Genomic DNA, 13,249 nt, shown 5'->3' on the forward strand with positions numbered 1-13,249 from the left:
CTACTCTGCACCCGGACAAACCTTCTTTACGGTCTAGCTGAGGAGTAAAATAATAGTAGCCCTAATTACAGACACATCTCCCCTCGAGCACGCTGCCCTGAGCAACCTCCACTGTTTCCCCACTTCAATGTCATCGCCCACTCATCCATCACCTCTTAGCAGAATATTTACAACACGAAACATCTTTTCCAGCAAAAGCGCTATAATTGACGGCTAGAAGTGCCATCTTCCGGTCAGGATGGGCGATGAACCTCCAGTTCCAACTCCGGTTGGACTCATGTCTCATACGCAGGGAGGCAGCACGAGTCTATTCTATACTGGCATTTTCATGCCAGTCTTTTCGATACCTATAGTATTGCTACGCCTATGGACTTCTCAGCATGTTGTAAACAAATGGCATAAAGACGATAGTAAGCCTTTGGTCATGTTGTGGCAGGAAACCGATTGACAGCTGATTTCTAGCCTTGGTCGTTATCGCTACAGTATGTTGACCCCGACTGTCGGATACGTCTCTAATCATGATACAGATCTTTAACCTATGTCAATCAGTTCTAGTTTGCATCTGTATGCCTCAAGGTCCAAGCCCAGAGACGCAAGCTGACATCATATATAGCAGCTCGGCTCGGAAGTGGAGATCATATCTTCAACGTTTCACCAAAAGAATTCAGCCTGTTGCTCGATGTACGTCTTGCAGAGTCCTATTGGAGCCCCGACTAACATATTTATCTATAGTTAAGCAAGTGGGCAGGTGTTCCCCTCTATGCTCTGAGCACACTCGTCATCAAGGCCGCAATCCTGCTCTTCTATTTACGGTTCTCCGTAGATAGATCCTTTGAGTTCTGCACGTGTGCAGTGCTGTTCGTCGTTGTCGTGTACTGCTTGGCTCTGTGTATCGGACAAATGGTCATCCCTTGTTACAAACCCACTGATGCAGGCTGTCAACCTATCTCTGTTCTCTTTATTGCTTGCGCTGCGTGTAATGTAGCAACAGATCTCGCCATTCTGTTTCTTCCGACTTGGATACTGCGTCCTATGAAGGTCCCTATGGGGCGGAAGGTTGGGGTTGCCATGATCTTAATGGCGGGGGGCTTGTCTGTCTTCCTCTTCCTCGGCATTTCGCGATCCGCACACTTACGTCTTACCAGTGTCTCTGCCATCAGCATTGTCCGCTTGATATCAACTATCTTTGTCAACACTGTGGATATTACCTACGAATGGGGAAATAGCATTAAATGGAGGTAAGATGCCCGGTTTAATAATGACCAACAGGTGCTAACCTGTGCAGTCTGATTGAGTGTTGGTCGGGACTTATATGTGCTTGTTTGCCTTGCATCAAGCCTTTCTTTACAAGATACTTTCCTTCCTTTCCGCTATGGAGTTTACTAGAAGACAGTAGTGGGTCGATGCGGCAACTGAGAACGATAGATTAGTTGCTCGGCCACGGAAACAGTTGTGCCAGAGTGACTATTGGAGGAGTGATGGGCAATTAAGCTTACATGCTTGTTTGGACTAGGTCAGAGTCATCTGTTGAAGCAATGGTGCTTTGGAAGGAGGCTCACTCTCTTGTACAAAAGCCGGTAGTTAATGGTGACTCCTTGAGTAACTTTGTCATTAGACAGGCCAGTGTCGTGACCGTGAATATAACTGACAAGCTTACTCATTTATTACACTTAGGACTTGTATGTATGGCAGGCTGTTGCTGTCAAGGGCACATTGAAGGTCAAATCTCACCACTATACACCACGACCAAATGATGTCTCAATAGTTCACGTTTTATTTGATTCTATCCTTAACTAATCAGAATTCCAACTTATTCCTCGCTTTGGTAAAATTTAGGCAGCTTGAAAAGCTTCTTGGCATTGTCCTTTGCAATCTTTCTCTTATCCACATCGTTGATAGCGAGTGCATCATACCAGGTGCAGGCATCCGAGAATGACTCGAATGGGTAGTCGATCGAGAAGAGAATCCTATCAGCTCCAACCTCTCCAAGACAGAACTGAAGAGTAGATGTCGAAAAGTGGCCGCTGGTCGTGATCCAAAGGTTGCGAGCGAAGTATTCTCGGATTGTCAACTTGCAGTCAAGTCCAAGCGGCTTCTTGACGTCTTCGAACCAATGGTTGATACGCCACATGTCGAAGGGAATATGCTCTCCCAGATGGCCGAGGACAATCTGAAGCTTGGGGTGTCGATCAAAAACACCATTGGTAACCATGCCGAGAGCGTGAAGACTAACTCCTTGGGCAAAGCTCAGGGGAGGGCCAATCAACCACTTGCGCTTCGCCCAGAGCTTTTCATGAATGCTTCCGGTGGGATTTCGGGGGTGCAGGTAGAATGGAACGTCCAGTTCGGTCACCGTAGACCAGAAAACATCCCATTCCGGTCCATCATAGAAGACCATATCATCACCATCAGAGCCAGCTCGTTGGGTATCGTTGACCAAGGCGCCCTTGAACCCGTACTTGGTCACGCATCGCCTCAATTCCTCTGCCGCTTCCTTAGGATCATGCATTGATAGAGTGCTACGATTATTAGCGGATGCTTCCAAAGGGATATAATAAACTCACGCAAAAGCACCGAGCCGATCAGGATGTTCCTTAATGGCACCAGCGATGTAGTCGTTGACTTCGACTGCCAGTGATTGGGCCTCTTTCGGATCATACACATCCTGCACACCAGGTGCTGTATAAGAGAGAATGGTGTATCCAACGCCATGCTCGTTCATGTACTTGATGCGTTGCTCAGTAATATCGTTGATCTCGGCAGCGTGCTTATCGGGGTCGACTGCAAAGAGACCTGCCCACCATCTTGTGCGCTCCTTGAATCGGGGGAGAGCAAAAGCTTCTTCCAAGGCAACTTTTCCGAGCATTGTGATGATATGTGATAGATGTGTGGGATATCAGTGGTTACTATGATGAAACAAAGTCGACACTTCAATCAAGCCTCTTTATAATACTACTTGTCAACGTTAATGACTTCTCCTCACCTACATCGCCGCGTAGTCCAACCGGACAATGCACCATATGGCGGCACGGATGAAGCAAGGATCGGAGCGGATAATGCACCGGGACGTACGGGACTCACCCGCGACCCGATTAACTCCCCAGACTTTGCGGAAGCGGGGTAGATCGACGCTACTGCTGCCGAAACGCCACTTGACACAGAGTTCCGATGATGTCTCGGGAGTCGGCAACCGGGATACCTAATGCTGGGTGTCGCAGTACGACCGTCTTTGCAGACGGCCACAACTTTTATCCTTCAAACCAGACGTACAGTACTTTGACAGTCGAGATGGATGGTTCCTACAGCGTGCAGTGTCCTCAGGACCAGTCGGTTCATCCCGACATTGTCTCGTTCCTTCAGTCTTTTTACAGCGTCTCAGATACACCAGGAGAAACCGAAAAGTATGTCGACATGTTTACAGAGGATGCAACATTTGTACTCGCGTCCAAAAAGGCGGCCGGTCATTCAGGTTAGACACTCTCTTGTAGTATTGAGGTGATATTGACTTTGCAGAAATTACAACCTTGAGACAAGGGATGTGGGAAGCAGTGGCTTCACGCAAACATCAGCTCTTCCAAATCTTTCCTTTTGGTAAAGGTTCCGACGAAGTAATGCTCTACGGCACGGTCGCCCTCCAACTCAAGAATGGTGGCTCGGCCGAGATTGACTGGGCAGCGAGGGCCGAGCTTGTAAGATCGGCCGCCGGCGGAAACTATCGGTTTAAATACTACCAGGTTTATCTCGTGAGTTTTCTGCTACCACATGACGTCACTGTACTAAATTATGCATAGGACACGGGCGCAGCAGCAGCGTACAAGAAGTAGACAGGATAGCGGTGGTCTTGTTTTCTGTAGAATGTCTGTGTGATCCTCTGTCAGAGTGCACAACGTTAGGGTCATGCTGGAATACTTCTCGTCAATGAGCGACATGCTGCAGGCCTGGTTCGCACGTGGTGACAAGACCTCTTCGGAGAAGTTGGACAAGTAGAATACACAATGCATTGCATAAGTCAGTCACGTGGCTCTTTGTATTCCCACTCACTGTTGCTTTTTCTGTGACAAGGTTGTCGTTACGTTTCAAACGGAGCCGAACCTACCCTAAATCTGAGACAGGAGTGAATTACTCGACGTGAGAAAGGAGGCATTAAAGAATACGATACTCCTCCCCCGCTGCGATAGATTTAAGAGAGTTTTTTGACTTCATTCAATGTACACAGAAACATATTCACCTCGAAAAAGCGTCATGGATATGGTAGAAGTATTCTTGACCATGTATTCGGCGATGTTGAGGGACGGATCTGGCATCGCCATGTGTGCTCCACATGCTCAAAGTCTAGCTAGACACTAATTACTTACCGAATAAATGCCTTCTAATTCGAGATTCTCATGCTTCTTCAGACAGGTATCCAGCGTGCTCCTTTGCGAAGAGAAGCCTTCCCATCACCCAAATCGGACAATTACTCGATTGGGACAGACCCATATTTACCCCGGATCCTTGGTGGGGTTGGGTCGGCAACGGGTATTACCGATCAAAGCTGTACAAGACTCAGGATGTCAAAACCGACTGTACGTCGTAGATAATACATAGGCAGTAAGGGGCTAGAAATGGGAGTTTTTAATATTAGAACTGTCTATTTAATGCTCGGAAAGTTGGCAATATTTACAAGTATGATCGCTCGAGCCTTTAGGCAAGCCGTGGCGTCTTAGCAAACAAGACATGGACAAAGGTTGACTGGATGGAACAAGTGAAGTATGCCGCTTTTATTAAATAATACACTATATGACCTAAGAACCAATAATGACACCATTGGGAAGCTCCATTCCAAGAGGGAGACCACATAGGAACTTGCCCAGGTATTTTTCGCCTCGCTTCTTCGCCAGCTTCTCCTCAACATCCTTGTACATGTCATACCTTGGAGAGGTTAGTCGATCCCTGGAATGATAATGATAGATTTAACTTACGCATTCATCTCCTCAATAGTCAACACCTCCTTCTGGTTCTCCACCTTGTAAGTAGGGCAGTCCTTGTTTACAGAGAAGCCTGGACGAGGATTAGCTTGTGAATATAGCGATCGTTAGGAAACTCACCAATTCGCTCGTTGATGTTGTAGGCGGCCTTCGCAGCAGCTGCCTGCACTCGAGTAGCTCGAGGGAGACGAACCTCCTCATAGACAGCAAGAGCCTGAGAAACGTCGCCATTAAAGTAGCGCTTGTTGAACAGGATACCCAGGGCAGCAGCATCCTCAATAGCCATACAGGCGCCTTGGCTTTGATGAGGCATCATGGGATGTCCGGCATCACCGAGAAGACAGACATTGCCCTTGTGGATGTAAGGATAGGGCTTGTGGACCCAGAGTCTCCATGGCTGAATTTCCTTGCCGATGGCAAGATGCTTGACAACCTGAGGGTCGAGGTTGGGGTATGGCTTCAGGAGCTCTTCAACTGGTCGATCCTCTGCTCCCCAGGCCTGGGTAGTATAGTCGCCTTGTTCCCTGGGGAAGAAGCAGTAGTAGGACAGTAGCTTGCCACCGTTGCAGGGAGACAGCACGATCTTGTCCCACTTGCCTTCTTGACCACCCCAGTACTCGAGAGCGCTGTCCTGAGAATAGTCGACAAGACCAGCCTTGACAGCATCCTCAGTCATGACGTTGCAGTGAAGGCAGCTTGAATCGGCGGGCCTCTTCTCAGGGTGAATACCCAAGATGCCTCGGACTGCCGAGCCGATACCATCAGCGCCAATGATCAGGTCGTGCTTGGCAGTAACTCCATTCTCAAAGGTGATTGTGCCAGAGGGAATATCGATTGAAGAGCACTGAAATCATTAGTGGAGGTAGACACCAAAGGATTCCATCACTTACACGATACTTGACCTTGAGCGTCGCAGGTTGGCCTTGTCCTTCTCCCATAGCAGTATCCTTGAGCATGGCGTGCATGTACTGTCGGTGAAACATATTGTACACATAGCCCCATCGCTGTTCGTAGTCATCCAGGTCGTAGACGCTGACAGGCTCACCGGTCTTCCAGTCACGGTTGATGAGCTTCTTCAGGACGACAGGGTCACCCTTGGAAACATCAACATCCCACTCGTGAAGCCATCGAGTTCCGTTGGCTGCACAAGAGACTGAAGCGCCGACTTCTCCTGCAAAGTCTGACCTCTCGTAGATGGTTACATCATGGCCGGCGCGTCGAAGAGCAATTGCTGTTGACATGCCACCGATGCCACCGCCGATAACACCGACGCTGAGACGCTTCCAGCCAGGCATGGTTTCCGTATTTGTGTCCTTAATCATGGTGATTGATGTGTGTCTTGATGAGGCTGACTTGGAGGTAGAATGTTGAGTTGTGTAATTGTTCTGAGAAGCATGTGCTCTTGTGTCTTATTTAGCTTTGGCTCGAGCCATATCGCAAGCAGGAAGAGGCGGGAGAAGTTGACATCAATCCGGACAAGTCCACGCGCCGCCCGACCAACTGGAGCGGATCTGACATCGATGCCCATCATGTGCCAAATTCATCCACACCACTTGGTACAGTATCGCCAGTCGTGATCGGTTGCTGACCAGAGCCGCTATCATCGGGTACTGCACTGTATGGGTTTTTATCCGCTAGTGTCGGGTAATGCACCAGCAATTGGCAGGTCCTTTGCCGCCATATCTTTGGTGGAATGGCTGTGCCCAATAGCGCGGATTGAACTTATCAGTTAGCTATCATTCACAACGGGCTGTTGATCTCAGCGGAACGGGTAGAATCTTGAACGGAACATGGTTATAGTGGTTTATTACAGGTCGGCAAGGGTATCTAGGTTACGATAGGAATGGAAAATTATCCCACTGCGAAATGTTCAAACTCTCCCAATCCAAGCAGAGATCAGCTCCCTCGAGTTGTGGAAATGACCAGTCTTGTGTTGCCTCATCATCTAGCCGTAGGAAAAACTGGCCATCATTAGGGGTAATCAGTGGCCAGCTTGACTCTTGTGTACTGGATTCGCCTTGATCCGATGATGAATCAAGGCTAAAGATCTTGGACACATATCGACTTCTGCCTGATGAGGTCTCTTTCGAGCGGCGCTTTGTAATGGCACTAGAGAGTGTCGTCAAAATCTCCAAGTAATGTGCTGCTTGTGGGCTTTGCTTGGATAGATGTGTGAGAACGTCTTTTGCCCCTTGGAAGGCATTCTCGATATCGGAGTCGACAGGGTATTTGGCAAAGATCTCAAACCCCAGAACCAGGCCTGCCGCGAAAATGAGAGCCCTGAAATGTCAGAATAGTGTATATCGCGTGAACGGATCACTTACTTCATGATGCACATGTTTCCCTGCAAGAGGCCAGCATTCAGGGCCTCGACGCATGTCTGAGAGAGGTACATGGCAGCGTCAAGACAAGCAGCGGCTAGTTGAGACGGTAAAGCTCCCCTTGGTGGTCGAGAAGTGAGTGCAGAGATGAGAAAAGGCCTTGATACAAGCATCACGGCAAGGTAGTAAAAGCAAGAGACATGTACTCTGGCGACTGCTCCATGTTGAGGAGGCAAAGACCCTGGGCTGGCCTGTTCTGTGCACACCGTGTTTCGAATAGAATCAGGTAGATGTCGTTTCCAGCTCTCAATATCCTGCATCAGCTGTTCGACAATTGGTGTTGTGATCTTCTTTTGGTCATACAATGTGTCTGTGATGTCGTTGATGATTGTAACAATCTTGTTTGACGCAACAAGACAGTCCGTGATGTGATCTCCTGGTTGAGCAACGTCATCGAGGTTATTCCTGGCTGAACGGATTCCAGCGGTGGCGGATGGTCGACCTAAGATTGAGTTGACAAGTTTATCGACGATGCAGATGCTCATCCATATCCGCAGCCTACTAGATGTCAGCACATGTCTCGTTATGATCCTCCGAACTTACCTGAGCTGGTCAGCAGGTCCAGGCTTCTTCGCATACGAATCCCGACTGTGCAGACCCAAAGCAAGAGCAGCCTTGGCGGCGATGCCCAGATACATGAAAGCAGCGTTCCTCCGACACTCTCCAAGCATATAGAATGCCATAAGAAGAAATGTGCGGACCATATCTATATCAGGATCTTCAAGGAACCCCATAAAGGCTTGGCGACGGGCTCTACGAAGGCAGGCCTGTCCGATGCTCTTTGCGCTTGCAAGAGAGTCACACTGAGCGCCTATCGCTATAACAAGATCAATCGATGCTTGTTTGAGCGATGGTAGACTACCGATGCCGTCGGGGGTCATGCTTTGGTCCAGAGACATGAGCAAAGCCTCAAGCTCAGACGGGTCAAAGACGTGGATCAAAGCTTCGGTCTAGAATGGTTAGCAAGATCTGCAGTGCTCAGGGATGTAAATGCACTTACGACAGCGTAGTAGGACCTTAAATACCTGAGCTTTTGCTCCCCGTCTAAATCCATGGCATTGACCTCTGGCTCTGGCGCGTTTGCTTGAGGTGTTTCAACCTCGAGCATTCTGTCACTCTTTTCGTTGTGTGAAAAGGCTGAAGGACCGATCTGCTGCGATACCAAGTCCCGTACAATCTGAAGGAATGATATTGACGCAGCGCCGCCAATGTAGACTGTTTATCTTAGCAAAAATGCGAACAATGACTGCATTCGGCCGTACCTCGCTCCCCGCGTGAATTGAGCAGCATACGTGGGGGATTGGTCGAAGAAGCATCAGTCTGTTCGCTCTGACTGCCCTCACCATCTTCCTGCCGAGAATCTGAAGGTGACAGCGGTTGAAACACTTCGACTGTGTCGGCATCACTTTGTTGAACCGCGTGATTGCTGGCGCGTCGCCTCGGACTTGTAGGCTCGTCTCTGGTCCATGAATTTGTATCGCTTGCTCGGATTGATGCCTCTGCTCTGGCCCTTGCCCTGGAGCCTCGGGGTGCATAGGTTATGAAGCACTGATGCTCTAAACCCCGGCGGAGACACTGAGTGCAAGGAGCCGAACCACTGCACCTCTTCTTTGCCTCACGACAGAGATTACATGCCTCCACAGCCCTCTGACGCTGATGTGCGGGAACTTTGGGACGGGGCATGTTGACGGCTGGGTCTTACTGGGGCATGTTGCGATGGTTCTCGGGAAATGCGATGGCAACTTGGGGGATCTCGGTTCCAAATCAGTTCCCGGCCGACCCTTCAGCCGCTGCAGATAACGAGCGACGCCAATTGATAAGCAGTGCCACTGAAGCACCATTTTGCGGGGTAGACGTGACCATCCCTACATCCAAGGGATCATTCCAAGTAAGCCATTCCTTCTTGAGACCAAGCCATGAAGCTAATGTCTTGATTGATGATTGATTGGCTCAGGGTGCGATTCTGTGCCGACTGAACCCACTTTCCGAGTTCCGAACTTCCGTCAATGGATCTGCTACTTCCAGCTGTGGCCTGGGACAGATATGATGCCGAAGCCCTCGACTGATACATAGATAAAGATTTGATCTCAAGATTACAACCATTTTTGTAGGCTGTATATACTCAAGCCTACCGCACCGTCTCATCTATGAAACCATTGTAGATCCGACATTTGAGCGTGGGTATTTTTAATGATCGGTGTCCCTTTCATATACTGTGAGTATAGGTACGGCGTCGTTGAACAAGAGGCAGTTGTATCTCGGGTGATTTATATGTCCCGGCTGCTCGAATATAAATTCCTACCACACTCCGTAGAGGAGTTATCACTGTCGGGTACGGGGTCCTGCCAGCCGGATGTAACAGCGATGAAGCCAAGCGTAGACTTTTGACTTGCCGAAGTTTCCCCTATCAAGCTTATCCGGATGGATCCCCTCCGGAGAATGCTCGCATGTCCACTCTCGAGATGATGCACTAGCTTCACAATCATTTAATAATGTACGCAGACATCATGAAACCTCCTGCCCTGCTGCCAACACCATAGCTGAAGGATATTCGGCCTGGAGTTTTATTGCTGCCTCCTCTCTCACGCCGTGGTCATGGTCCTGGGCTAATTCTTCTGACCCACTCCTCGGCAGATCCTTTGAGAATTGACCAGGGTGTCCCGTCAGAGCTCATGAAATGGGCGGAAAAGGGTTAATATACAGTTGTTAAGCTTAACCCGAATGCATTTGAGGGCGCTGAAAGCCTAGAACTGATCAATGAGGTCATTGGAGCTTTGAACCAATATGAAAAATGCGACAAGGGGAAAATTGGCTTAGTTTGTATGCCAAACACTGCTCCCTGTTGCTGGTCTAACCTCTTGAAGCATATGCTCCTGACCTTTGAAATAAAGTGGCGTCTAGCTTGTCTGAGGTTCCAGGCATTGTTTCTGCCATTTGGTACGGACTAGAGTCTTTGTCTCACACAAGAAATATTCAGTTTCTCAAACCCGAACAGAAGGAACGTACTTGATCTTGAGGCAATTTGGGAGGAACACACATACTGCGAGTTCGCTGACCGGTCTGTTGAGCATATTATGAGTACAATGGTTGGCACTAATCGTATAATAGATGAGGTTATCTTTGAGTTTCCTCCCAGAGTATCTCTCTTTCTATATGCACTTCCTGATTGTCGAACTGCGAGCGACGGTTTCGAATACCGCGTCCAAGTGGGAGGATCAGAGACAGCAGACAAGATGAGGGATCGAAACAGGGTGTCTTCCAATGAGATGTTCAAGTTTGAGATTCGAGAGACGAAACAGTCGATGAAGGAGTGAGACGGATACAGGGTTGTTTGACGCGATCCTTCTGTAACCGAAAAGTTCTCCCATAGCATTCTGCAGTTTAATTTGCAGCTGTATGGTTAATGTAGCCGCTTGGTAGGAATCACTGTCCTGCGAGCGTGTTTCAGAACGGTCCAATCTGTGAATTAGGATTATAGAGGGTGTCCATGTGGCATGAACTGCAACACTTTCTCGTGCAAGGTGTTCCTTAACAGCTGAGAATTCCAGTGCTCCAATCAATACATCAATCGCATCCGAGGCATTTCTCTTTATGAGCATGTTCTTAATTATTAACAAACGAATTGAGCTAGTTTCTCTGCCCAATCTACTCTCGCTTCTTCAAGTAACACTTGAGACCCTTCTGTCGAGGGAACCAGCTGCCAGTGACAACCCAAGGCTGGTCAGGATCCACCAGTGAGATCTCATACTTTTTAATCAGAGTGGCCACAATCTTGTAAAGCTCAAGCTGGGCAAGATTGCGTCCAATGCACACTCGAGAACCACCTCCAAAGGTAAGGTCTGCAGCATTGTAAAGGCGAAGTCGCTCCTTGTAAGCAGCGTCGGTCTCGCCTTCGCCCTGGAGCCATCGTTCGGGGCGATAAGTGTCAGCATCCTCTCCCCAGATGGTCTTGTTTCGGCCAGCGACGTATGGGTTAATGCCCACAGCGGTACCAGGAGGGACAAAGCTACCATCGGGCAGCTTTAGACCAGTCTCGGGCACATAACGCTCAAGGAGCATGCAGACACCAGGGTGCATACGCATAGCCTCGCGGGCACAGGCCTCCAAGTCTGCAATTGTGTTAGTGCATCACTGCAAAGGGGAGAAAAGGGCGACTCACATGGCAGAGCACGGGCAGAGCTGAAAGAAGCAACATCGGCCAAATCCGCAGCAACAATTTCCTCTTCAAGCTTCTTGTACGCCCTAGGGTTATGAAGAGCGTACCAAAAGATGGCACGAATGGTGATGGCAGTAGTATCAGCTCCGGCAAGAAGGTTAACTAGCAGGTAACCCATGATGATGCCATCATTGACAAGGTCAGGATGAGTCTCCTTGGACTCGATAAAGTGCTGCAAGAAGTCGGGGACCTTGGGGTTGTAGTTGGTATCCTTGCCCTGAAGTCGAGAGATCAAGTGTTCAAGAGAAATGCGAGTAATGTTACCCAAGTTGGGAGGACCAATTCGCATGACGGGGTTCTTGTCAAGGAGGAAATCCAAGAAGGGCATCTGGCCGACAGCGGCGAAGCTGGAAGTGTTAGAGAGAAGACATTGAATAAAGGAAGAGACATACTAGTCAAGAGCCTTGTCGGCAATGGAAATGGTGCCGTCGTAGTCATAGCCCTTGTCCATGTATCCAAAGCGTTGGCTGAAGGAGGCAGCGCCGTTGGCATCCCAGGAATCTTGATGTGTTAGTCATGGCCAAGCCAAGAAATGTGGTAGCTTACAGAAACCAATCCACTCTCCCAGATCGCATTCTGTAGGCTCGGTACCATTCATGAATCTTTTCTCAAGGTGACCGCAAAAGTCGCCGATGAGCGAGTCAAAGAGTGACTCGAGCCCAATGACGCTGCTCTGGGAGTAGTATTTAACGACGGGACGCTTCATACGAGCATGTTCGGCCTGATCAGTGGTACTGAAGAGATGGTAGGTGATCTTGCCATTGACGACGGCGCTGTTGTTGTGATAGAACTCGGTCTAAAGACGTCAGCACTTGAATATGACCCGAGGGACAAGACTAACCTTCTTCCACTTGCCATCAGTGCCATAAAGAGTCTTGATCAACTCGGGAAAGTCAAAGTCAAGAGTGTTGGGTCCGATTCGAACAACAGGGCCATATTTGTTGTGAAGCTCCTTGATCTTGACGTGATAGCTTCCTTTTCTGACCACGGAGAGACGCCAAAGGTTGGTCCAGCCTTGACCATGTTAGTCGGCACTAGTCAATAGATTCCATGGACTTACCAGCCAGAGTCGGCCCAGGAAACTTTCGGAGGGGAGAAGTGAAATATGACACAATCCACCAAGCAGTGATGCTAAGAATAGGCACCACGACAATGGCAGTGGCAAGGCTCTTCCAGTCCAAGCCCTGCACGAGGGCCTCAATGTAAGAGGTATCAATGGAACTCATCTTGGAAATGGGTCCTACTGAAGATCCAAGTCCCAAACTCCTGTGTCATCACCACATGTCAGGCAGAGGCAGAGGACATGCGCATCATTTAAACCCCTCGGAGTGAACTACCCGTGTCAGGTTGGCCAGGGATCAACATTGCGAGTTCGTCAACGTGGTATTAGAACCAACAGAAACGGATGATTCATGCTGTGCCTGTCACGCCCCTTACCTTTTCCATCTATGGTGTGAGAATGAAGACCCAAACCAGGAGGACTTCGCAAGCCAACACCCAACGCCGACTTTACAGACTGAGACTCTTCTTCAAGGAACCCTGCTTCCACTTGCCCGCGATGTTGCTCTGGGGTGGATTCTGGTGGATCTCTGTAACCGTTGTTGGTTTATCGGGTTAGACAGTGGGCTCGGTCTTCTCGTGTAGTCTCGACAGCCGTATCACAGAGGCCGTTTTGTCATCCATGC

At 49.1% G+C, this 13,249-nt stretch overlaps 6 protein-coding genes across 6 annotated transcripts; 2 read left to right on the top strand and 4 right to left on the bottom strand.

Annotated features, from left to right (window-relative positions):
- Nucleotides 1–238: 238 nt before the first annotated feature.
- NECHADRAFT_83270 (uncharacterized protein) lies at nt 239–1,276 on the top strand (the record flags this gene model as incomplete). Its single annotated transcript, XM_003046813.1, has 5 exons — nt 239–410; nt 463–482; nt 556–681; nt 733–1,238; nt 1,270–1,276. 5 exons carry the CDS (start codon nt 239–241, stop codon nt 1,274–1,276), a joined length of 831 nt encoding a protein of 276 aa, XP_003046859.1.
- A 481-nt stretch (nt 1,277–1,757) lies between these two features.
- NECHADRAFT_62504 (uncharacterized protein) lies at nt 1,758–2,893 on the bottom strand. Its single transcript, XM_003046988.1, has 2 exons — nt 2,565–2,893; nt 1,758–2,519 (listed from the first exon to the last, which is right to left on the bottom strand). The coding sequence occupies exons 1-2, from the start codon at nt 2,864–2,866 to the stop codon at nt 1,811–1,813; spliced, it is 1,011 nt and encodes a 336-aa protein (XP_003047034.1). The 5' UTR covers nt 2,867–2,893; the 3' UTR covers nt 1,758–1,810.
- A 378-nt stretch (nt 2,894–3,271) lies between these two features.
- On the top strand, nt 3,272–4,026 carry NECHADRAFT_62507 (uncharacterized protein). Its single transcript, XM_003046814.1, has 3 exons — nt 3,272–3,469; nt 3,514–3,743; nt 3,792–4,026. The coding sequence occupies exons 1-3, from the start codon at nt 3,289–3,291 to the stop codon at nt 3,822–3,824; spliced, it is 444 nt and encodes a 147-aa protein (XP_003046860.1). The 5' UTR covers nt 3,272–3,288; the 3' UTR covers nt 3,825–4,026.
- Nucleotides 4,027–4,784: 758 nt separating this feature from the next.
- Nucleotides 4,785–6,289, bottom strand: NECHADRAFT_83273 (uncharacterized protein; the record flags this gene model as incomplete). The annotated part of the gene is made up of 4 exons (XM_003046989.1): nt 4,785–4,911; nt 4,962–5,040; nt 5,088–5,811; nt 5,858–6,289. The coding sequence occupies 4 exons, from the start codon at nt 6,287–6,289 to the stop codon at nt 4,785–4,787; spliced, it is 1,362 nt and encodes a 453-aa protein (XP_003047035.1).
- A 510-nt stretch (nt 6,290–6,799) lies between these two features.
- On the bottom strand, nt 6,800–9,031 carry NECHADRAFT_45955 (uncharacterized protein; the record flags this gene model as incomplete). The annotated part of the gene is made up of 6 exons (XM_003046990.1): nt 6,800–7,247; nt 7,292–7,638; nt 7,684–7,846; nt 7,892–8,298; nt 8,349–8,563; nt 8,611–9,031. 6 exons carry the CDS (start codon nt 9,029–9,031, stop codon nt 6,800–6,802), a joined length of 2,001 nt encoding a protein of 666 aa, XP_003047036.1.
- Nucleotides 9,032–10,993: 1,962 nt separating this feature from the next.
- On the bottom strand, nt 10,994–12,790 carry NECHADRAFT_46422 (uncharacterized protein; the record flags this gene model as incomplete). Its single annotated transcript, XM_003046991.1, has 6 exons — nt 10,994–11,457; nt 11,508–11,911; nt 11,957–12,065; nt 12,111–12,360; nt 12,406–12,578; nt 12,625–12,790. 6 exons carry the CDS (start codon nt 12,788–12,790, stop codon nt 10,994–10,996), a joined length of 1,566 nt encoding a protein of 521 aa, XP_003047037.1.
- Nucleotides 12,791–13,249: the final 459 nt, after the last annotated feature.

The sequence above is a fragment of the Fusarium vanettenii genome (genome assembly GCF_000151355.1).
Source record: "Fusarium vanettenii 77-13-4 chromosome 8 genomic scaffold NECHAsca_17_chr8_1_0, whole genome shotgun sequence".
Classification (NCBI taxonomy): Eukaryota; Fungi; Ascomycota; class Sordariomycetes; order Hypocreales; family Nectriaceae; genus Fusarium; species Fusarium vanettenii.